Here is a 26,009-nt window from a genome sequence, read left to right as displayed (position 1 = left end):
AACGAAAACTGTTCTGTGAAACAGCATTACTCAAGTGAGTCTGGGTCAAGCTGGAAGTAAAGTCAGTAAGGAAAAGCGGAGGCAAGGGCTCGCCAGCCAGCCCACATCTACATTTCAGAGAGAGGCAGGCAGCCGTTACAGAGCCCCAGCAGACTTCTGCCATGTGGAACTACAAGCCCAGTATTTAGGCCGCTCCATTGATTTTTCTGGAATAGCTGAAAGACTCAAAGATTTTTAAACGGTGACAAAAAAAAAAAAACAACTATGTTTTAGGTTTAACATGAGTCAGTTAAGTCGCTCAGTCCTGTCCAACTCTTTGCGGCCCCATGGACCGCAGCACACCAAGCTTCCCAGTCCTTCACCAACTCCCAGAGATTGTTCAAACTCATGTCCATCAAGTCGGTGACACCATCCAACCAGCTCATCCTCTGTCATCCCCTTCTCCTCCTGCCTTTAATCTTTCCCAAAATCAGGATCTTTTCCAATGAGCCAGTTCTTCGCATCAGGTGGCCAAAGTACTGGAGTATCGTATCAGTCCTTCCAATGATTATTCAGGACTGATTTCCTTTAGGATGGACTGGTTTATCTCCCTGCAGCACAAGGGACTCTCAAGAGTCTTCTCCAACACCACAGTTCAAAAGCATCAGTTCTTTGGTGCTCAGCTTTCTTTATGGTCCAGCTCTCACATTCACACATGACTACTGGAAAAATCATAGCTTTGACTAGACAGGCTTTTGTCAGCAAAGTAACATCTCTGCTTTTTAATAGCTGTCTAGGTTGGTTATACCTTTTCTTCAAATGAGCAAGCATCGTTTAATTTCATGGCAGCAGTCACCATCTGCAGAGATTTTGGAGCTCAAGAAAATAAAGTCTGTCACTGTTTCCACTGTTTCCCATCTATTTGCCACGAAGTGATGGGAACTGGATGCCATGATCCTAGTATTTTTCATGTTGAGTTTTAAGCCAACTTTTTCACTCTCCTCTTTCACTTTCATCAAGAGAGTCTTCTGTTCCTCTTCACTTTCTGCCATAAGGGTGGCACCATCTGCATATCTGAGGTTATTGATATTTCTCCCGGCAATCTTGATTCCAGCTTGTGCTTCATCCAGCCTGGCATTTCACATGATGTACTCTGCACATAACTTAAATAAGCAGGTGACAATATACAACCTTGACATACTCCTTTCCTGATTTGGAACCAGTCTGTTGTTCCATGTCCAGTTCTAACTGTTTCTTCTTGACCTGCATACAGATCTCTCAGGAGGCAGGTAAGGTGGTCTGATATTCCCATCTCCTTAAGAATTTTCCAGTTTGTTGTGATCCACACAGTCAAAGGCTTTGGTATAATCAAACAGCAGAAGTAGATGTTTTTCTGTAACTCTCTTGATTTTTCTATGATCCAGGGGATGTTGGCAATTTGATCTCTGGTTCCTCTGCCTTTTCTAAATCCAGCTTGAACATCTGGAAGCTCACAGTTCATGTACAATTGAAGCCTGGCTTGGAGAATTTTGAGCATCACTTTACTAATGTGTGAGATGAGTGCAATTGTGTGGTAGTTTGAACATCCTTTGGCATTGTCCTTCTTTGGGACTGGAATGAAAACTGACCTTTTCTAGTCCTGTGGCCACTGCTGAGTTTTCCAAATTTGCTAGGATACTGAGTGCAGCACTTTCACAGCATCATCTTTCAGGATTTGAAATAGCTCAACTGGAATTCCGTCACCTCCACTAGCTTTGTTCATAGTGATGTTTCCTAAGGCCCACTTGACTTCACATTCCAGGATGTCTGGCTCTAGGTGAATGGTCACACCATCATGGTTGTCTGGGTCATGAAGATCTTTTTTGTATAATTCTTCTGTGTATTCTTGCCACCTCTTAATATTGTCTGCTTCTGTTAGGTCCATACCATTTCTGTCCTTTATTGAGCCCATCTTTGCATGAAAGGTTCCCTTGGTATCTCTAATTTTCTTGAAGAGATCTCTAGTCTTTTCCATTCTATTGTTTTCTTCTATTTCTTTGCACTGACCACTGAGGAAGGCTTTCTTATCTCTCCTTGCTATTCTCTGGAACTCTGCATTCAGATGTTTATGTGTTTCCTTCTCTCCTTTGCCTTTCACTTCTCTTCTTTTCTCAGCTATTTGTAAGGCCTCCTCAGACAATCATTTTGCCTTTTGCATTTCTTTTTCTTGGGGATGGTCCTGATCACTGCCTCCCGTACAATGTCATAAACCTCCATCCATAGTTCTTCAGGCACTCTATCAGATATAATCCCTTGAATCTATTTGTCACTTCCACTGTATAATCATAAGGGATTTGATTTAGGTCATACCTAAATGGTCTAGTGGTTTTCCCCACTTTCTTCAATTTCAGTCTGAATTTGGCAATAAGGAGCTCATGATCTGAGCTACTGTCAGCTCCCGGTCTTGTTTTTGTTAACTGCATAGAGCTTCTCCATCTTTGGCTACAAAGAATATAATCAATCTGATTTTGGTATTGACCATCTGGTGATATCCATGTGTAGAGTCATCTCTTGTGTTGTTGGAAGCGGGTGTTTCCTATGACCAGTGCTTCTCTTGGAAAAACTCTGTTAGCCTTTGCCCTGCTTCATTTTGTACTCCAAGACCAGATTTGCCTATTACTCCAGATATTACTTAACTTCCTACTTTTGCATTCCAGTCCCCTATGATGAAAAGGACATCTTTTGGGGGGTGTTAGTTCTAGAAGGTTTTATACGTCTTCATAAAAGCATTCAACTTCAGTAAGCCAAACAAACATGAGTAAGCCAAACAAAATGTTTACAAGTTAAAGATGGCTCATGGGAAGTCAGTTTGTAATCTGTTACAAAATCACACATGCAAAAAATAAAAAACAGTGAAGAACAGCTGTTACTTGAAACAGCACAGCCAGTCAAATAAGATGCACACTATGTAAATAGAAGAGAAATTTTTAAAGCTAAGAAACAGAACTTAAATACTCAGGTTTTATTAGAAATAAACATATATATGAAAGAAAAGAAAAGTCAAAGCATTAATCACTCAGTCCTGTCTGACTCTTTGTGACCCCATGGACTGTAGCCCACCAGGCTTCTCTGTTCATGGGATTCTCCAGGCAAGAATCCTGGAGTGGGTTGTCATGACCTCCTCCAGGAGATCTTCCTGACCCAGGGATCAAATCTGGATCTCCCACACTGCAGGCAGATTCTTTACCTCAAAACTTGAGCCACCAGGGAAGCCAAAAACATATATATAGTATATATATTTAAAGGTGTCATAACAAATCATGGAATAAAAAACTATTATTCAACTAATGGTGTGGTATAACTGGTTAAGTAGTTGGAAATAAAAAAAGAACCATGTCTCAAATCAAAATTAATTCCAGATGGACCGAAAGAGTCACAAGTGAAAAATGAAACCAAAACAGAGCATTTTCATCAGATCTCAGAACAGAGAAGGAATTTATGAGGAAAAGAGAAATGGAAGAAGCCATAAGAACTTCTAGATATCAAAACTATACAATAAATAAGGCAAAAGGCCAACAACTGGCAGGGAAAAGATACAATTAATATGGAAGAAAGGGAGTTAACATTCCTAACACATAAAATATTCTTTATGAAGCAATTTTTTGCCCAAAGCATACATTACACTTCCACAGAAAAATCAGTAAAGAATACGGAAAATTCACAAAAGTTTGAAAATACTTGTAAACTATCCACATTTACTAGAATATTTTGTTTCGTCTTAGAAAAAGGGGAAATTTTTAAATTACCAGGTAACTTTCCTTTTTACGTATTTTTGGTATTTTACAAATTTTCTAGGATGAGGAAATGAAAAGATTTATTTTCAGACTATAAGCAGCAAATAGTAAGGCCCAACTAGTCTAGACAAGAGCTTAAATACCGCCTTAGAGATTCCAACTCTCTTTTTGTTTAAATAAAAAGGTGGGGGTAATAATGCCCACACGTGATGGTAAAGAATCCGCCTGCAGAGCAGGAGAGCTGGGTTCAATCCCTGGGTTCAGAAGATCCTCTGGACAAGAGAATGACTACCCACTCCAGTAGTCTTGTCTGGAAAATCCCATGAACAGAGGAACCTGGCAGGTTACACTCCATGGGATCGCAAAGAGTCAGACACGACTGAAACGACTTAGCACAACGGCAGTGCCCACACTCACAAGAAAGGAAACTTCTAGCACATGCAACACACTCGGCAGGAGCACTTCCTCCTGCATATCCAGGCCAACCATAAATCCCCACTCTTCTCCACTGGTCCACCAACACCTCACAATGCCACCTCCTCCATGAAGCACTCCTTGACTTCGCCAGTGGGGAAACGGCCCCTTCCCTCAACTCCTGCACCAGTGTCAACCATCCTCCTTGACGTTCATTCGCCCTATCCAACGCACGCCCTCTCCTGCCTTTAAGCTCTTTCAGCCTCTCCAAAGCGCTGGGAAGTCAGCCTTATCCCCGCACCCGGTAGATGCCCAGGGGACATTGGTCAGAGAACATAGGAAGGCAGAAGCCTATGGCTGCAGGGGCTCCAACACTGAAAAGCTGCCCCTGCTGGCTCCTCAGCACTTGCTCCCCAGTCACCAACCCATCACCTGAGCACTGTCTGAGCAGGAGTCACAAGCCACAGTGCTTGAACCTGGTGGGCAAAGAGTGGAGTAAAACCTAAGAAGTTGTCGTTAGCAAGCCGATACAGAGCAAGTCACATAGGGGGTCATAAAAGAACTGCAACCGTGTATATGCCAGGCCCTGCACTAGACCCCAGAAATATGCCATCAAATGCTCCAAAGCTTTGCAATCACCTTCAGGGACAGGTATAATGGGTCCCATTTTAAAGATCAGGAAACTGAGGCTTGGAGGCCTTAAGTAACTTGCCCCAAATCACAGAGATACTCAAGGGACAGAAATCCAACTCAAAACAAGGGACAATCAGGCCCAAAACTGAGATGACAGGCCACCCATACAGAGAACTGATGCTTTCTCTCGTTACAGTACTTTTTTTTTTTTTTTTCATTTTATTTATTAACATCGATTTACATTCGGTTGTTCTGGGTCTTCACCGCTACACGGGTTTTTCTCTAGTTGTCAGGAGTGGGGGCGACTGTCCAGCTACGGCACACAGGCTTCTGACTGTGGCGGCTTCTCTTGCTGTGGAGTGCGGGCTCTAGAGTGTTCAGGCTTCGGCAGTCCTGGCTCCCGGGCTGGAGAGCACAGGCTCGTTAGTTGTGGCCCATGGGCTTGGCTGCTCCGTGGAACCATGCGGCCCATGGGCTTGGCTGCTCCATGGAACCATGCGGCCCATGGGCTTGGCTGCTCCATGGAACCATGTGGCCCATGGGCTTGGCTGCTCCGTGGAACCATGCGGCCCATGGGCTTGGCTGCTCCGTGGAACCATGTGGCCCATGGGCTTGGCTGCTCCGTGGCTCTTGGGACCCTTCCAGGAATCGAAACCCACGTCTCCTACAATGGCAGGCAGACTCCCCACCACTGAGCCACCAGGGAAGCCCTAGGCACTTTTCACAGTGCACTTTTTTTTTTTAACATCTTCCCCACAGACTCGCCGATTTCTTGAAGACTGGACAGCGTTTTAATTCACAGTTGTACAGTAAGTCCCCTACAAACAAATGAGCTGTTATCCAAGAACATGCTAAGTCCAATTTGTCCCTAAGTCCAACAAAGTTAGCCTAGATACTAACACAATCGGCTGAAGAGTACTGTACTAAGTTTGTAATACTTGTCACACAAAAAATATGTAGAAAACAAACACAGAAATAAAGAACACATTTTTAATCTTACAGTACAGTATCTTGAAAAGCACAGAAGGACAGGACCCTGGCTGGTATACGGGGGCTGGCATGGAGTGAGCAGGCAAAAAGTGTTACAGACCAGAGCAGACAGAGGAGGTGGGAGATGGTAGTGCTGAAGGATCGTCAGCAACGCGAGATGGAGGGCACGCTCCAAGCGCACTCACGCCTCGTGCTGACGGAACGCATGTTCACATCTCAGAAAGCTTCCAACTTAAAGGTTCGTAAGTAAGGGACCTAATGTATATCCCAGGTATTCTTATAGTCTATCTCATACTGTGCCATACAAGAGGCCTAAAAAGTGGTTTTATTATTGTAATACAAAAATGAAGAAATGTGATTAAGTCATACTTTTTCTGCTCTAGCAAACATAATTGAGAAATTATTCAGATTTGCTTTCTTACCTATATTTTGCAGTCATTTACAGAATCTCAGGAGGTCGATTTCTATTCAATGTTTATTCACTAAACAGAGCCTTGAAAAGAGGTGAGAGTCTGGTAATGGCTGGGCTGCTAAGTTTTGATTTATGATATAAGCAATGGCACCCCACTCCCTGTACTCTTGCCTGGAAAATCCCATGGATGGAGGAGCCTGGTAGGCTGCAGTCCATGGGGTCGCTAAGAGTCGGGCACGACTGAGCGACTTCACTTTCATTTTTCACTTTCATGCACTGGAGAAGGAAATGGCAACCCACTCCAGTGTTCTTGCCTGGAGAATCCCAGGGACAGAGGAGCCTAGTGGGCTGCCGTCTATGGGGTCGCACAGAGTCGGACACGACTGAAGCGACTTAGCAGCAGCAGCAGCAGCAGCAGCAGCATAAACGTTTTTTAACTCTTGAGGTTAATTTTTTTATTCTATTGAATAAAACAGGAAATTTTTCATGCTAAGTCATTTCAGTCGAGTCTGTCTCTTTGCGACCCCATGGACTGTAGCCCATCAGGCTCGTCTGTCCTTGGGATTCTCCAAGAAAGAATACTGGAGTGGGTCGCCATTTCCTTCTCCAGGGGGTCTTCCTGACCCAGGAATTGAACACAGGTCTCTTGCATTGGGAGGCAGGTTCTTTACCAACTGAGCCACCAGGAAGCCCCAGAGTTTGAACAGGCTCTATAAATTATCCGTAGCATTTTGTTGTATCCGTCTGATACGTGCATGCTGCCACTTTCAGAAAAAGAGCAACTTTAAGTTCTGCCAACTGATACTGTCCCACGTAACCCTTAGCAAGTTCTAGTATTTCTTGGAGTTTGTACACAATGCACTTGGCTCTGATGCTGTCTGGTGCCTGTATTAATTTTCTGTGGATAAACTGACAGTTAATGAGCAACGGTTATCGACAAAGTGTATGCAGACAGTTGGGAATAAGTGACAAGCTTCTAGGGAAGGGAGAAGAGTTTCAGAGGATGTAAAGCTGAGGAAAGCCAACAGGAAAACTCCAAACTGATGGGACACAGCACAGAACCACCCGCATCCTGCAGTGGGCATTGGGTCTCTTTACACAGAGGTCTCCCTTGGACTGCGAGGAGATCCAATCAGTCCATTCTAAAGGAGATCAGTCCGGGGTGTTCATTGGAAGGACTGATGCTGAAGCTGAAACTCCAGTACTTAGGCCACCTCATCCGAAGAGTTGACTCACTGGAAAAGACCCTGATGCTGGGAGGGATTGGGGGCAGGAGGAGAAGGGGACGACAGAGGATGAGATGGCTGGATGGCATCACTGACTCGATGCACATGACTCTGAGTGAACTCTGGGAGTTGGTGATGGACAGGGAGGCCTGGCCTGCTGTGATTCATGGGGTCGCAAAGAGTCAGACACGACTGAGCGACTGAACTGAACTGAAACACAGAGGTAAGAACCTGGCAAGCACATGAGAAAAAGTGGCAGAACCTACAGGATGGAAGTTGAAGCTCAAACCAAACAGACATGAATGATGGAGAACATATCCAAACAGAAGAGAAAACAGCAGAAAAGAAAGATCCAGTAACTCCTAAAAAACCCTATTTATAAAAGCCATCTGGCAGTTTCGATTACATTAAAACCACAAGTTCCCATGTCATTGGGATTCTGGAAACTGGAGATGGAAGCACAGGGAACTGAAAGAGCTTCCATATAAAGTCAAAGGGTAGCAGCCTTTCCAGATAGGGAGAAGAAGATGAACATTTTGACAAGGATATCCAAAAACTTCTGCTGCGGTCAGCTTTTAAAGACTTTTGTTTCTTCTCCCCCACATGAAAACTGCTTCAAGGTACTTTCTAAAAGATCTTTATGCTAAGAGAATAAAGTTATTTTTTAAGTATCCCAAGTAAGTAAACAAACCAATGGAACAAGAACATGTGATTGTTCTTGATTGGTGTTTAGGAAGCACAGATGGAGAAAATCAAATATCCAGATTATAAACCCTTGCCTGGTTCTTCTAGAATAAAGGGTGAAAGTGTTAGTCGCTCATTTGCGTCCGAACTTTTGTGACCCGCATGGACTACAGCTTGCCAGGCTCCACTGTCCATGGGATTTCCCAGGCAAGAATACTGGAGTGGGCTGCCATTTCCTCCTGCAGAGGATCTACTCGACCCAGGGATTGAACCCACGTCTCCTGCATCCCCTGTATTGCTGGGCGGATTCTTTACCACTAAGCCACCTGAGAAGCCAAGAATTATGGGTAGAATTGGTTTATTTATTAGACAACTTAAAGTCAGTCAGAGTGGAGGCTGGTAGAAAACAAAGGAATCGTTGTTCAGTCGCTAAATTGTGTCCCACTCTGTGACTCCATGAACTGCAGCACGCCAGGCTCCCCTGTGATTCACCGTCTCCCCGCGCTTGCTCAGATTCATGCTCGTTGAGTTGGTAATGTCATCCAACCATCTCATCCTCTCCTTCTCCTCTTGTCCTCTTTCCTTCTCAGCATTAAGGTCTTTTCCACTGAGTCGGCTCTTCGGATCAGGTGGCCAAAGTATTGGAGCTTCAACATTAGTCCTTCAAATGAATATTCAAGGTTGATTTCCTTTAGGATTAACTGGTTTGAGCTCCTTACTGTCCAAGGGACTCTCAAAAGTCTCCTCAAGCACCACAATTCAAAAGCATCCATTCTTTAGCACCCAGGCTTCTTTAGGGTCCAACTCTCACATTCATACATGACTACTGGAAAAACCACAGCTTTGACTATGGTCGGCAAAGTAATGTCTCAGCTTTTTAAAATGGGTGTCTAGGTCTGTCATAGCTTTCCTTCCATGGAGCAAGCATCTTTTAATTTCATGGCTGCAGTCACCATCTACAGTGATTTTGGAGTTCAAGAAAATAAAATCTGCCATTGTTTCCACTTTTTCCCCGTCTATTTGCCATGAACTGATGGGACCAGATGCCACAATCTTAGTTCACTTCACATGCTAGCAAGGTAATGCTCAAAATCCTTCAAGCTAGGCTTCAATGGAACATGAACTGGAAACTTCCAGATGTACAAGCTGGATTTAGAAAAGGCAGAGGAACCAGAGATCAAATTGCCAGCATCTGCCGGATCATAGAAAAAGCAAGGGAATTAAAAAAAAAAAAACAATCTACTTCTGCTTCATTGACTAGGTGAAAGCCTTTGTGTGGATCAAACAAACTGAGGAAAACGCTTAAAGAGATAGGAATACCACATCACCTTACTTGCCTCCTGAGAAACCTTGCAGGTTAAGAAGCAACCTTTAGAAGCAGTCATGGAACAACGACCTGGTTCAAAACTGGGAAAGGAACACATTAAAACCGTAATATTGTCACACTGCTTATTTAACTTATATGCAGAGCACATTGCGTGAAACGCAAAGCTGGATGAATCCCAAGCTGGAATCAAGATTGCAGAGAGAAATATCAACAACCTCAGCTATGCAGATGATAGCACTCTAATGGCAGAAAGTGAAAAGAAACTAAAGAATCTCTTGATGAGGGTGAATGAGGAGAGTGAAAAGGCTGGCTTAAAACTCAACATTCAGAAAACTAAGATCAGGGCATCTGGCCCCATCACTTCAGGGAAAATAGATGGGGGGGGAGTGGAAACAGGAAATAAACAAATAAGCATAGTCTTTTCTCTCAAAGTTTAACAACATGATGAACAAGACAGACGTGTGCATGTCACTATATAACCTAGAAAGTTATCCTTCCCTTTTTACTATAATAAGCAAAACTGCCAGTGAAAAAAAAAAGGCTACTCCCTGTGACTCACAATGATGGGGCCTCCATCACTGACAGTCAACACATACACTGTACTGAACAAGAGTGTAGGGTACACCCTTCACAAACTTGAAGCCAGGAACACAAAGACAGAAAGAAATAGGACTTCAGGATAGACTTTGGCCACTAAATAGCTCAAAACACAGACTAAAAGCGTTAAAATAATTAAATCATTTAATATGGCAATTTATTTTTGCAAATTGCTTTGCAGACAATACAACTGAGACTTGAACAACTCGGAGGTCAAGGACATCAACAAGGGAGCAGCCAAAATTCCAAATGTAACTTATAGTTGGTCCTCAGTATACAAGGTTCCACATTCGCAGGTTCAACCAACTGCAAATCCTGTAATACTGTAGTATTGACTAGTGAAAAATATCCAAGTAGAACCACACAGTCCGCACCTGAGCTGTTGAAGGGTCAACCACACCTTGAATGACCACAGCATGAGAAGCTGGGCAGGTGTGTGGTGGAGAAGGAATCAAGAGGAAATTTGAGGCTAGAAATTTCTAAAAATCTGATCAGTAAATAAATAGAAAGGAAATACATTTATTAATAAAGTCACATCCATTTTTCATTTCCATAATATCTGTCCACCACCACCCACCGTTTACACTCAGTGCCTGCCCATGAAATGTTCAAAGAGAAAGTACCAAGATATTCAAGTTTTAAAATAGTCTAAGAAGACTGGAGAAAACAGAATCATTAAACTGCAAAGCAGACCAGTCAGATCCCTCGTCTGTAATTTTACAAGTAAGAAACTAAAGCCAATTACTTGCCCAAGGACAGAAATGTGAAGCCAGACCCCCAAAGTCCTGCTGCAAGTTAGCAGCTTTGCACAGCTTAGCAAACAATCCTAGGTTGAGGATTTGGGGGGTATCCCCACTGACCTCCACTCAACACACAAAACCCTTCATTGAAAACTATGCCGAAAAGCAGTGTCTAGTATGTTAACAGGTCACTTGAAGAACTGAGTCCATAAAAAGCTGGCCCTTTCTGGGCCCATTTGTATAGCTATGGCCATGGAGACCACAAAGTTTATTTACAGAAAAGAATTTTAATAGTTTGTTCACGAAGGGGAAAGAAAAAACCTCACATCCCCAAGGTATGAGGGAAAAAAACAATACAAACATAAAAACTCTCTTTTCTACTTTAAACTGATGTTATTTATTCCCTTCTCTTTGGGCCAAGCCAAAAATGGTCAACAACACAGAGATGCTACTTTTTCCTCCCTCCAGTGCATGCACAAGCTTCAGGAGGGGCTGGTGGATATTATTTCTCTGAACTAATTTCAAAGATCAGTTCGCAAACCTTACAAGTTGCTAAATACATCCCAGGCTCCCAGTGGCAAAGTTGGTGCAGTGCTCCCAGAAATCCTGGCTACATCTCAGAGCTTCTGAAAGCTGAGTCTGTGATGCACTCACTTTTAAATCCCCAGCACCCATAACAACACGAGCACGTAACAGAAGCGCAAGAAATTTGTATTAAACAGCAGAAGTATATCAGAATAACCGAGTAGTCTCTCTCTAGTTTCAGTGGCAAGCCAGTGCAGCAGCACCTCTAACCTTAAACCCTCATATGATGCTACACTCTGACACCCAACTGAGGCGGGCACGGAAATCAGTGCCCTCTTGACAGAGATAAGACGCTTGGCACAGCGTAAATGTGCTGTTTGGTGAAAGGTATTTTTAAAACTCTATACGAAAAGGTGTAGCTAAAGACGAGTACGAGAGGCTTTACCATTAGTTCAGGTGTTTTCCCTTTGTTTTCGCTTTCAGATTCCCCCAAAGGGGATACAACACATTTGAAACATTCAACAACAGACATTAGTCTCCAACAGCCCCTTCCCGGCTGTCGAGTGTGAAGTGAGTGTGTGCTCCAGCGCCAGAAGTGTCTATGCTGGCTGTTTACAAGTGTGCTCAGATTGGACACTGACCTTGACAGCTCCGAGTTGCTCTTTTCTGAATTTTTCCAAGGGTTTAATCAGGGTTTCGGTGACACTTAATGCCTAGAGAACAAGAGCGATAACAAAAGAGCAGAGGATTAGGTTTCCAAATGGGAAAAAGTGAGCTTTCCATTCCCCTCTTCCACCCCGCCCAGAAACAAAACTAACAACATACTGAACAGCTTTATCTCACCCTGCCAGCGCGGCCATTAAATCACTTCTGAATTTATTAACACACCAGATCTCCATAAATATTTTCAGGGACGAGGAGGTGGGGCAAAGCGCCAGGGAAATGAGCAACCCAGCCCCAACACAGCCCTGTCTTCAGAGACACAGCGAGAGGGTTGGCTTCAAACAACAAAGGGGTCTATCACAGTCATTAACAGAACACTTCTGTTTGAGGGTTTGTTTTTTTTAATCCCTCTGCTCAGAAATTTAAAAGTCAATGACATTCCTTTATTAGTGAACAGACTACATTACACAGAGGGCTAGGTTTGTGGCTGCAAGTTTAAATGTACTCAGACTGCCCTTCATCACTGAAAATGTCTCTTTAGGCTGTGCCAGCAAGACAGAGTCACTTGGAGCTCAGGACAGTCAGTCGTCCAAATATTAGGGGAGTTGGCAAGGTCACGGTGACAGGAACCACACATAAATACTACCCACAACTTCACTCATTCTTATATTGGCTGATTTGGGGCTTGTCACTTTAATACAGAATCTACACAACACTTATACATGGAATCAAAAAAGACAATAAACTAGTGAATAAACAAAAAAGAAGCAGACTCACAGATACAAAGAACAAACCAGTGGTTACCAGTGGGGCGAGGGAAAGGAGTGGGGCCACAAAGGGCTTAGAGGATTAAGAGGTACAAACTGTTAGGTTTAAAATAAGCTATAAGGACATATTATACAATATGGGGGAATACAGTCAGTATGTTTTAATAACTATAAATGAAACATAACCTCAAAATTATAATTATGATACTATATACCTGTAACATATAATATCACTGTATATCAACAATATTTCAATTTTTTTAATTTCAATAAAAATTTTAAAAAATTTACAACAATGCTGAAAATGCACAAGGGAATATTTACCTAAGGAGAATGTACTTAACCACAATATACTACTGAGTAGTGTTCTCACCATTTCCAGAAAGGTCCAGAATAGAATCTCAGTAAAACCTCAAGGCACTTTACAACAATGTATCACCCCCTCCTATTACAATAAAGGTCCCCAGAAATCCAAACTTAAGATTACAGAAAAAAAAAAAAAGTGACTTAGAATAGGAAAGCAATCTTCATTTAACCCCCTAGGCTCCTTTGCATTCATTATGTAAGGGTTTCTCCCAGAGACCATTCATCCAGTGAGGTGTAAGTGGAAAGTCATTTTAATACAGAATCTACACATCCCTTATATATGGAATCAAAAAGGACAAGAATACTGGAGTGGGTTGCCATTCCCTTCTCCAGGGGATCTTCCTGACCCAGAGTTCGAACCCAGATCTCCTGCATTGCAGGTAGATTCTTTACCGTCTGAGCCACTAGGGAAGGCCCCTGGAGAATCCTCAAAAAAATGACTCAAGATGCCTAGAGCTTGCTCGAACTCTCTTCCCCAGGCCAGCTACTGGGCTCCACTCACTCCCACCCTGACAATTTGTTACTTAGGTGTTGAAGAGTTTAGGCAACAGACAGAATTAAGAGCAATCACAAGTCAAGGGAAAGGGATCACCTTTAAAACATGATAATCTCATCCTGTCCACTTAGTAGGCCACGTGATCCGCAACAAGACCAAACCAAAGAACAGAACAGGGAAACAGCAGGTCATGCCAGAAACCCTGATGACTCTAAACAATATGGAAGGCCCCAAGTCCACTGGGAAAGCAGATCGGAGGCTCTGCCATACATGTTCAAGGTGATTCAACTGACATACAGCAGCTCAAAAACCATTCACTCATTCACTTAGTTATTTTGGCTGAGCTGGCTCTTAGTTATACGACATGAACTCTTAGTTGGGATCTAGTTCCCTCACCAGGGATCAAACCCCAGACCCCGCATGGGAGCATGGAATCTTAGCCACTGGACCACCAGGGAAGTCCCATCTCAAAATAATTTAAGGCTCACTTCTCTTAGCACAAATACCATCTCCTAGGCTTTCACATCTGGACCTAGCCTCCTGGTGGTCCTAAGCAAACCCAGATATGATACATCATCCTTGGAGGCTTGGTCAACTCAAGAAAGAAGTCAGCCCAGAATTGCATGCTGGGATCACAGGGGCTCATAACTGCTCAAGTTCACAGAGGAACAAGGATTCGAAATCAAGCAAGCATGAGCCGAGCCTAGCCTTAACTACCACACAATACTGCAACACAAGTACCAAATGGGCACCTCCTCATTCCAAGCTGCCTTATCAATAAACTATCTCATGAGACACATACGTGCTGAGCACTCCGTGCCAAGTACCATGTATTAAAGACACAACTATGAATACCACCCCCCAAGTACAGCCCCTGCCCTTGTGGAGCTTCCTGTCGGGGAGATGATGGACAGTGGACACATGAACACATGAGCAAATGTGCAGAAGGAGCTCCAGTAATTCCTTCCAACAGAGAAATGTAGGGCCATGGCTGACAAATCTATTAGAGGAGATAGAGGGAGAATGAGCTCTGGGAGGCTTTCCTCAAAGAAGTGATATTTACGCTTGAGGTCTGAACGATGAGACAGAGTTGGTGCAAAGAACAAGGCTGGAACTGCAGCCTGAAGCCAGCAGAGGCAAAGGACGGAGGATCACAGGCAACAGCAAAGGACCAGTGAGGCTGAAGCACAGAGAACAAGCAAGCGAAGAGAGAGATGAGAGAAGGCAGGGGACCAGAACAAGCTGTGCCTGTGGGTCCAGGGAAAGGGTCATTTTATTTTGGGAGACATAGAAACTCATTAAAGGGCCTTAAGCTCAGAATGATTACAATGATCTTTCAAAGATGACTCTGATTTAAGTTTTCTTTTTTTTAATATGAGCCACTTTTAAAGTCTTTATGGAATTTTCTACAATATTGCTTCTGTTTTATGTTTAGGTTTTTTGGCCACGAGGCTTGTGAGATCTTAGCTCCCCAGCAAGTGATTGACTCACAGCACCCGCATTGGAAGGTGAAGTCTTAATCACGAGATTCTGGCTCTTTCCGGGTCTCTGAGAAAGAGGGACTAGAGGTGAGGAAAAGTGGAAGGAGAAAGATTTGTTAGGAAGCTTCCAGAACAACACAGGCAAGAGAAGATGATGGCTTGAAGGCAGTGACAACCAAACTAGAGAGAAGTAGATAGACTGCAGAGATATTTACAGGCAGAATTAAAGTAACTGGTGATGGACTGAATGTGGGAAAGGCAGGGGTTTCCAAGATGACTCTCAGATTTCTGTCATGTGCAACTGAATGGACAACAATATTATTCATTTATTTATTGAAATAGGAAACTTTTCAGGAAAGGCAATTGGGAGGAAGCACTACAGGGTTATGTTACATTGGAGACGCTGAGAGACAATCAAAAGATGAGTAAAAGAGGCTGCCAGAGACATTGGTCCAAAGTCCAGGAAAGACATCTAGATCAAAAACATACATCTGGCAAGAGTCGTTTACAAGTAGGTGGTATTGGAAGCCACAGAACTGAAGTAGGATGTGGCAGAGGGTTGAAACAAGAGGTCTCAGACTAGGCACTTAGGATGCTTAGGAAGGGACAAACAGGAGGAGGAGATGACAAGGGGTGCTGGAAAGAATCTACTGGGGCACTGATGATGAAGACAGGGTTTTAACTGTGTGAGCCACAGAGAAATTAAATAAGGAACAAAGGCCTTAGCAATACCCAAAGCAAGGAGAGAGAAAAGCCCAGACTGGAGCTGGCTTATGATTAAAAAGCAAGGACATCTGTGGGAACAGCCCTTCTTCACAAGGATGGCCAAGAAGGACAGAGATGAGAGAGGAGGACGGCCGAAAGGGAACACCACATAAAGCAAAGGCGTGTTTGTTTGTTTTCTTAGTAAGATCAACATTTTAAAGGTGAAAGCAGGGGCTTCTCTGGTGGTGCAGAGGTTAAGACGCTGAACTCCCAAAGCAGAAGGCCTGGGTTCGATCCCTGGTCAGGGAACTAGAACCTGCATGTCACAACGAAGAGTGAAGGTCCCATGCACTACAACTAAGACCTGGCACGGCCAAAGAAATAAATTTAAAAGATCAAAGCACATCTCTGTTCCCCTGTTAGGAATACAGAAAAGATGGTCCAAAGTCTCTAATGGGGGCGGAGACAGGATACAAGGAGCAAGCAATGGCTCAAACAAATGGGTGTGTAGATTTCATGAACAGAAGCGGAGGGATTTGCTACAAGAGAGTTATTTTTTCCATACAAGGCAAGGTCAGTTATCAAGATTTGGGGTGCAGAGAAAAGTGTGAATAAAGAGGAGCATGAAAGAAGGAATCATTACCAACAGTGGGGACAGGGCTTCCTGGCTGAGAAGCAAGCAGTTTATGGGACCTCCACTGGGCCTTGTGAGACTGTCTCTAGTGAGGCATGAAGAAGGTGAGCAGTTGGGTTCATCCTAGTAAGACTATTTCCAAGAGCCCATCAGCATAAGATGGTATAATGCAGCGTGTGCAGTGTGGGTGAGGCCCAGGACAGATGCTTAAGAGAGAGAGGACTTCCTGAAGGGATAATACAGAACTCAGCCTGAAACAGGCATGGGAGTTCTCCGGTCAAAGGAGAAGAGTAAAAGAAAGAGGGGAAACCAGTGATTCTAAGCATGCAACCACCAGCAATTCAGCGTCACTAAAGCCCCTGAAGAAATCAGAAATCAGGGGAGGAGGCTGGAGAGGTCTGATGGGCTCCAGGAGTCACCAGGATGGGACCTAGAGATGCTGTTCAGTTCAGTTCAGTCGCTCAGTCGTGTCCAACTCTTTGCGACCCCACGAATCGCAGCACACCAGGCCTCCCTGTCCATCACCAACTCCCTGAGTTCACTCAGATTCGCGTCCATCGAGTCAGTGATGCCATCCAGCCATCTCATCCTCGGTCGTCCCCTTCTCCTGCCCCCAATCCCTCCCAGCATCAAGGTCTTTTCCAGTGAGTCAACTCTTCGCATGAGGTGGCCAAAGTACTGGAGCTTCAGCTTTAGCATCATTCCTTCCAAAGAAATCCCAGGGCTGATCTCCTTCAGAATGGACGGGATGGATCTCCTTGCAGTCCAAGGGACTCTCAAGAGTCTTCTCCAACACCACAGTTCAAAAGCATCAATTCTTCGGCGCTCAGCCTTCTTCACAGTCCAACTCTCACATCCATACATGACCACTGGAGTCAACAGTAATTATGACAATGACAACATAGCTACGTGAAGACCCTTTAAAATCAGAACCCCAGAACCCCATACTCTGTGGAGTAAGCACTGTCCTTCACAAAAGGACCATGCCACAAAGATTCAACGTGAGCAATTTTATATCCATCCAAATTCCAAGAGAATTTGATGCAATATCTAACTTCCAAGGGCTAGCACCAGTGTAGACAAAAATTATAAGGGGCTTCCACCATACTGTTGGCAGGTCAACAAGCATATTTCCAAAATAACAGAAATAGTAGTTACGGCAGGCATCACTACAACCCAATTCTTTGATAAAAGTGTTTTGATTAAAATTTTTTAACTTAAACTCCACTATCATTTTTCTTCTTTAATAAAGTCTGGACTTCCCTGGTGGTGCAGTGGTTAAGAATCCACCTGCCGATGCCAGGGACAAAGGTGTGATCCCTGGTCCAGGAAGATTCCACACGCCACGGAGCAACTAAGCCTGTGCTCTAGAGCCTTCGAGACACTACTGACACCCACGTGCCAAGAGCCTGTGCTCTGCAAGAAGAGAAGTGCACGCACCACAACGAAGGGGAGCCTCTGCTCACCACAGCCAGAGAAAGCCCACAAGGAGCAACGAAGATCCAGCAAAGCCAAAAATAAACAAACTTAAAAAAAAAAAAAGCCTGATTATGTAACTTCTGAACTAAACAATTCTATTCAAAGACAAAATCCTAAAGTAGCTGCTAAATGCTTCGGAGTAAGGCAATGTGGGTTGAACAACAAAGATGGTTTTCTTCTTTTTCTAAAGATAGAGACTCCATGAAATCTCTCTGTTCCTTCTAAAATTTCACAAAAATACTATATAATATTTGTGAGTAAGAAATGTTATGGAAGTTTTCTAATGCCAAAGCGAGTCTTCTTCCCTAGAGATAAACATATACCAATTCCAGGGACTGCGCCTAAAACTCTAAGGCAATTCCTGATGGGGAAATTACCAAATTTTGAAAGAAACAGCTGAAGTAATAGTATGGAGAAGAGTTTTCAAATCCTAAAATATTAAAAATCAATCGGATAATTTAAAAACAGAGAAAGCAAATTTAGAATGTGATTTTATAATCATGTATATAAAACTGTATTTTTCACATAAAATACTTGAAGCAGACACACAAAAGATGTCCTAAGAAGCCTTGCTAATGAGCCATGGAAAGAGTTTGAGATAGTCTTGCTTAGAAACAGAATGTATCTACATGAACATAAAGTATGTTAATAAATCAGCTGGTCTCATCTTAGAGCAGGGATCAGACAACTCTTTCTATAGAAGGTCAGGTAGTAAATAATCCATGCAACTATTCAACTCTGCCCCATGCAGTACAAACGCAGCCACACACAGTATACGAATGAACGAGTGTAGCTGTGATCAGACAAAATTTCATTTACAAAACAAAAGGCAAGTTGTGTTGGGCCTACGGACCCGGTTGACTCAACCCTGCCTCAGAGAATCACCTTGAGCGTAAGGTGTTCTTCTTACTCTTAACTGATTATATATTTTTTAAAATATCCATTTGTCATACTTGCAGGGCACCAAAGTTGGGAGGGAAGATTGAATGTTGGATAAGGAAATCACAGCTCAAGAAGCTCTCAAGTTAAAAAGGACCAAAAGTGCTGCAGCAGTATTTGCCTGAGATAAGCAACCAAGCAGGCAATCCTGAAAGCCAAATGCTCAAGTGTAAAAGGTGTCTTAAGAACAGCTCATGTAAATTTAATAGTGGACTTTAACAGGGGCTGTGGCTCCTAAAAGTTTGAGTGAACTAAAAGTTCAGCATGAACTGAAGTTGTCATAAAGTGCCCTAGAAGATAATGAACACATATGTAGGCTACATATATTGGTCAAATCCAAATAAGATAATCATTCAATTGTGTCTTGTAAGATCAGAAGCTATCTCAACAGCAGGTTCACACCTGAAGAGAGACATTCTCGTAAAATGGATTTGCTGTATGTCTCAGGAAATTCAAACAGGGGCTCTGTATCAACCAAAAGGGGTGGGATGGGGAGGGAGGTAGGAGGGAGGTTCAAAAGGGAGGGGATATATGTATACCTGGCTGATTCATGTTGAGGTTTGACAGAAAACAACAAAATTCGGTAAAGCAATTATCCTTCAATTAAAAAATAAATTTAAAAAAAGGAGAGAGAGACATTCTCTAATGGGCACATAGCAGGAATCTGAGATGAGCAGGCTAAAAATGTTTAGAAAAACAGGTTAAAAAAGAAACAGTGTTTAATGTGATTAGGGAGAAAAAGAACATTTCGAGGGAACAAGATGTAGGCTGTTTCAAATATTTAAAAGGGTACAATACGAGAGAAGGAAAAATCATTTTGATATGCTTGAAGAGGACAAAACCAGGTCTAACGAGGAAAAGCTATAGGGCAGATTTGGGTTCGCCCCCAAGAGGAACTCAATACGAACTACGATGGACCCAACAAGGTAGTGTGACACCCAGGTTCCTTCCCCATCAACAAGTACTCACTGAAGCAAGCCGGCCCGTGACCTAAGACACTACCACAGATTCTGCCAAGAGACCTCTGAGGTCCTCCCCATCTCTATCACCTGGGATTCAGCATGAGATGCTGGAGGCAGCACCGCATACCACATCTCAGTGTTGTGTTATGATGACAAACCACAGACTCCATCAGAACTACACAATCCAAAGTAGGAGAGCCAGATTACTAGGTAACAGTGCGGAGGGCTAAATTTTTTCTCACTAGTTAAGCCTGAAATCCCTTTTTGTAAGCCATTTGGATCTGAGAGCTTAAACGTCTAAAAAGGAAAGGGAAGATGGGACTTCGCTGGTGGTCTAAGCTCAGAGTCTGGGCTCCCGGAGCAGGGTGGGAGCCGGGGCTCCATCTCTGGTCAGAGAAGGAGATCCTATATGCCACAGCTAACAGTGCACATGCAACTACTAACGAGCCCCCGTGCTGCAACTAAGACCCAGCACAGCCAAATAAATCAGCATTTTTTAAAAAGGAATGAGAGGGTGGTATCTTTATCTGCCTCTGCAGTTTAAGCCAGAGCTGAGACTCTCTTGCCCATAGTAGCTGACCTGGAGGGATCAGGCTCTACGGGGGAAGATCCACTGCCACTCTTTAAATTTTCTTCACGTATGACACCAAAGGTGAAGTTTTGTTTTTTTTTTTAACTTTTTATTTTCTATTGGAGTATCGCCAATTAACAATGTTGTGACAGCCTCAGGCAAAAAGCAAAGGGACCCAGCCATACATATACATGTATCCATTCTCCCCCAAACTCCCTTCCCATCTGGGCTACCACATAACACTGAGCAGAGCTTCATGTGCTAAAGAGTAAGTCCTTGTTGGTTATCCATTTCACATAGAGCAGCGTGTACATATCTATCCCAAACTCCCTAACTATCCCTCTCAAGGCAAAGTTCTGATGTACATTCTAAAGAGAAGATGCTTTACGACCAGAAACCCATATTCAGTAAAAAGGCAGCAAAGGCAGAACTGCATCCCAGGATATCTTTGGTAATTTTTTTTTTTTTTTAAGTCTCAGTCCAGCTCAAATAATGAATCAGCCAGTAGACTCACCACGCCCTGCCTTCCTAATCACTCAACTCTAACAAGGACAGACTGATTCTAATGAAACAGAAGGAATTATGACCATTCCCCATGGCTCTCGTTATTTTAAGCCTGGATTCCAAGTGTTCTTGACCCCAGAGGAATGCATAATCTGAGAGCAAGGGAGAATTTCCACTATTTTTCTCCCATGACCTTCCAGAGACTTCCATTTCATTAGACTGAAGCAAAAACTCAATTTTCCAACTCCAGTGTCAAGAACAGCGGCAGAGAAATCTTTTGGCAAAGACATATTATTTTTCCTTGAACAGAACCTTGAGAAAAGGTGTCAAGGAACTGTCATATATATCTGAACATAAGGACTATGTTTCTCAAACTTCCCCTCAGGAAAAAAGAGACTTAGCCCTATATAAGAATTCTTAGCCTCCTGAAGGAGTGCACTTTCCAACGTTTTGATGAACAAAGAATTGTTTCAAGACTCTTAGCCTAAAACAGCCCTGAATACCCCTAGTTTCAGCTTCATAGAGATCACAAAGAGGTTTGACTTACAAACACAAGGGAAAGCTAAGAAATTGAAGAGATTTATTTATCATTCAGGAGATGCTCAGTAATTTCATAAAAACCACTCTAGAAGAACAAGCTAAGTGATTACATTAAGAAAGTCATGAATGTACATATATGTATAACAGAATGACTCTGCTGTAAAGCAGAAATGAACACAACATTGTAAATCACCTACACCTCAATAAAGTAAATTTTTAAAAACAGAAAGCCATGAAAATACATCTCAGGAATAATTTTTTTTAAGTGAGACTGTCCAAACATGCTGTAAGGCGGTACTTGTAGCTTGAGATAAAATTTCCAGTGAAAGCATCAGAAAGACATTTTAAAGAAGTCTGTATCTCAAAGAACTCAGACTGATGTGGCCACAAGGAAAGCTGTGCTGAAAAATTTAGAATGCATCATTATGGCATTTAGAATGCTATAATCACATTAATGGCAAAGGTGTCAAGAGCTGGAATAACTTCTTCATGAAATATGGGAAATATTCCTAAAGTATACACTGGTAATTTAATTTTTAAATACAGACACACATTTAATCAACTAAATCATGATAATACATATCTGATTATCTGGAAGACACATACATGCATACTTAAAAGGAAGGAAGTTCCAGCTATTCAAAAATTTCTCGTATAATCTTTTCATGGGAAAATGGTACTGCATTACCATCAGGCATAAACATATAGGTAGTGGATATCTGTCTTTTTGGCTACTGGATACTTGAAACCTCCTTTCTACGTTTGAGAAATTCTCCTCCCAAATAGGACAAAACCCAAAATGACAGACACTTGCTTTCCCTGCTATCTTGCGTGAGGTCCTGGCACCTGTCCAGAGTTCCACTAGTCAGTGACCCCCACTCAAGAATTTGATTTGGAAACTAGTACGTTCCCTGGGTTGGGAAGATCCTCTGAAGGAAGAAATGGCAACCCACTCCAGTATTCTTGCCTGGAGAATTCCATGGACAAAGGAGCCTGGCAGGCTACAGTCCATGGGGTTGCAAAGAGTCAGACACGACTGAGCATCTGAGCAACAGTACTTTAGAAACCAAGTCCTGGTGGTGGGAGCAACTCCTCCCTCCCAGGCACAGTAGTTCCACCAACAGCCACCAGGGGCAGTGGATTTGCTGGTGCACACGTGGTGGAAACAGTGGCACTCTTCAAGCCCAACTCTGTGGTACAACCCTCGGCATCATTCCCAGTTCCCAAAAAGATACTGCAAGCTAGCACTATTCTTTAATAAACTCCCTTTCTGGTGGTCTACTGGATAAGAAGTCAACTTGCAATGCAGGGGATGCGGGTTTAATCCCTGGTCAGGGAACTAAGAGAACCAAGACCCCACAGGTCATGGAGCAACTAAGGGCTGCCCAGCACAACTACTCAGTCCGAACGCCACAACTAGAGAGTCCACGTGCTGCAACGGAAGATCGCTCGTGATACAATGAAGACCCCGTGTGCCATTGCTAAGACCCAAGGCAGCCAAATAAACAAACAGCGAACCTCCTTTCTGTTCAGAAAAGCTAGACCACGAAAGTGAGCATCTAGACTAATATTTTTTTTAAAGTTCAGAACCTGAAACCATCTTGTCTAACTGCTTTCAGTGCTATCCTTCTCCATATTCCGAAACAAGATTTTTCTCCTGATTAAACCAATTCTCTTTTAATTAGATTACTCCCCATCCACATGCTCCTTTGCTAGCTCTTTCTCCCTCTGAACTATACCTTCCCCCTATCAATCAAGGCTCAAATCTTAAAGGGAAATTTTAAATGAACACTAAAGTCCTCCTTCCCTTTTTTTTTTTTTTAAGGCTATAATGTTGGCAAAAAATGGCAAAGTTTCACAGCTGGTTTTGCTGAAAGAGTCCTGCCACAGAGACAAATACTAGGCCAGCATTTCCTCACTTAGGCTCTGTTTTTCAGTTCAGTTCAGTTCAGTCGCTCAGTCACGTCTGACTCTTTGCGACCCCATGAATCACAGCACGCCAGGCCTCCCTGTCCATCACCAACTCCTGGAGTTCACCCAAACTCATGTGCATTGAGTCGGTGATGCCATCCAACCATCTCATCCTCTGTTGTCCCCGTCTCTTCTTGCCCCCAATCCCTCCCAGCATCAGGGTCTTTTCAAATGAGGCAGCTCTTCGCATGGGGTGGCCAAAGTATTGGAGTTTCAGCTTCAACATCAGTCCTTCCAATGAACACCCAGGACTGATCTCCTTTAGGATGGACTGGTTGAATCTCCTTGCAGTCCAAGGGACTCTCAAGAGTCTTCTCCAGCACCACAGTTCAAAAGCATCAATTCTTCGGCGCTCAGCTTTCTTCACAGTCCAACTCTCACATCCATACATGACCACTGGAAAAACCATAGCCTTGACTAGATGGATCTTTGTTGGCAAAGTAATATCTCTGCTTTTTTATATGCTATCTAGTTCTGTTTTTAGACCACAGGAAAAACAATTTTCTTTTGTTGCCTGTGTATTCTCAACTATACAGGACATTACTTGCTCTCTGCCTACTTAATACCATTAAGTAAAAAGAGGAAGAGTATATCATGCTAGAAGCAATTTTAACTTCAAAATAAATAAATCCTTGGATGTTATTTTATTTCTAAGCACAGTACAAGCTAAGTTAATCCCTCCTGGTCAGATAAAAGAATTAATGGAAAAATATGAAATTAAATTTCCTAGTGGTAATAGCTCAAACTCACCAGCTAAGAATTGGAGAGCATTTTAATGGACCTGTAAAATAAGCTCTAATTGGGACATAGGTGCAGAGGGTCTGCACATTAATTCTGCAGGGTTTGCACCAGAAGCCAATTAATATGAGATGGTTCCTTCAATGTCTGATTCTTTCAGACCATGGCAATTTCACTTAAAAGCCTAGGGACCATAATTTGTAAAATATTGATATATATATTCCAAATGCATGACTTTAGTTACCACGCTTGTGCTTTTATTCAGACAATTCAAGAATAAAAGTTCTTCAACTTTCAGTCCTAATTCTCAACAGCTTGAAACCTAACAAAGCTAGAGGGTTTGAGCTCAAGATCTGACCACTTCTGCTCTGAGTTAGTGCCCCTGATGTTTGGCTACCTCACCCTCGAAAAGGGCTTCCCTGATAGCTCAGTTAGTACAGAATACGCCTGCAATGGGGGAGACCTGGGTTCAGTCCCTGGGCTGGGAAGATTCCCTGGAGAAGGGAAAGGCTACTCACTCCAGTATTCTTGCCTAGAGACTACCTTGGACTGCATAGTCCATGGGGTCGCAAAGAGTTGGACACAATTGAGCGCCTTTCACTTTTGCTCTCAAAAAAGAAGTTGAGTCATTTTAAGACAAAATTTTAAGATGCACTTAATGCCTATTTTCTAAAAACAAATATCTTAGGGTTTCTTTGGGGACTGCTTGGGGGTGGGGGGAGGGAAGCATCAATTTTGAAGGGCATTAATCAAAATAAAAGTACCAATTTTACTCAGATTATTTAAGTCAAACAGAGCCCACTAGGAAAGGCTTCTCAGTGGTTATTTTTTGTTTGCTTTTTATACTTAGGAAAAATCAAGACTCTTCTAACAAAAGCTATTGCAGCTGCAGCTCAGTAGCTTCAGTCGTGTCGGACTCTGTGCAGCCGCATAGACGGCAGCCCACCAGGCTCCTCCATCGATTCTCCAGGCAAGAACACTGGAGTGGTTGCCATTTCCTTCTCCAATGCATGAAAGTGAAAAGTGAAGTTGCTCAGTCGTGTTGCTCAGTTGCTTAGCGACCCCATGGACTGCAGCCCATCAGGCTCCTCCATACATGGGATTTTCCAGGCAAGAGTACTGGAGTGGGGTGCCACTGCCTTCTCCTATTGGGTTTTACCTAATAAGGGGCTACCCCGGTCGCAGAGCAGTAAAAAGTTCGCCTGCAAAGCAGGATACACAGGAGACGCGTGTTCGATCCCTGGGTCTGGAAGAGCCCCTGGAGGAGGAAATGGCAACCCGCTCCAGTATCCCTGCCTGGAAAATTCCATGGATAGAGGAGCCTGGCAGGCTGTAGCCCCCGGGGTCTCAAAGGGCAGGACACGACTTAGCCCAACCTAATAGGGATGTGTGGATGTTTAACCTTGAGCCTCATTCCCTCTATGCCTGAGGGACCATGAAAACCTGGCTTCTATTTTTTAGACAAAATAAAAACTTGGGCAGAACATCATGAGGAGGAATAAAATGCCACAGGAGTGAAAGTTAAACCTGTCACAAAGCTGTAAAAGTATCTTGAGAAAATTAGAGGGATTTTTTTAACTGTAAATAAGAAAATGTTAATTTCTGAGGTAAACAGTATAACTCAGTGGCATAGCTAGAAATGGGACGTCATGAACAAGGAGACAATAAATTGCTGAATAAAGAAAATATGAGAGACAGACAGAGGTAGAAAGGAGAACTATTCAGGAAAGAACACCTACACTTTTGACCAATGACAAAGAGGCGAGCTGTCCACCCCTTCTGCGAGGCCTGGGGCAGCAGGGCCCTTGATAACTCATCCTCTGCTGCGTAACCAAGAGCTAAGCACTTCATCCTGGAATAGGGCCTAGGTTCTCCTTGTATCCTCAGGTGCTA

At 43.1% G+C, this 26,009-nt stretch overlaps 1 protein-coding gene across 2 annotated transcripts in view; it reads right to left on the bottom strand.

Moving 5' to 3' along the window:
• The window catches only part of ARHGAP10 (Rho GTPase activating protein 10), a 381,488-nt gene that overhangs the window by 246,942 nt on the left and 108,537 nt on the right, over window positions 1–26,009 (bottom strand). For both annotated transcript variants that reach the window (XR_001919411.1, XM_018061589.1), the window contains exon 4: window positions 11,942–12,013. Coding sequence is in view for 1 of the 2 variants with exons in the window: in XM_018061589.1 (XP_017917078.1) it covers window positions 11,942–12,013 (72 nt within the window). In the remaining variant the exon portion in view is untranslated. The remainder of the gene's footprint in view (window positions 1–11,941; window positions 12,014–26,009) is intronic.

The sequence above is a fragment of the Capra hircus genome, chromosome 17 (assembly GCF_001704415.2).
Source record: "Capra hircus breed San Clemente chromosome 17, ASM170441v1, whole genome shotgun sequence".
NCBI classification, from domain to species: Eukaryota; Metazoa; Chordata; class Mammalia; order Artiodactyla; family Bovidae; genus Capra; species Capra hircus.
The sequence above is the reverse complement of the archived record's forward strand: the minus strand, read 5'-3'. Positions and strand labels throughout refer to the sequence as shown.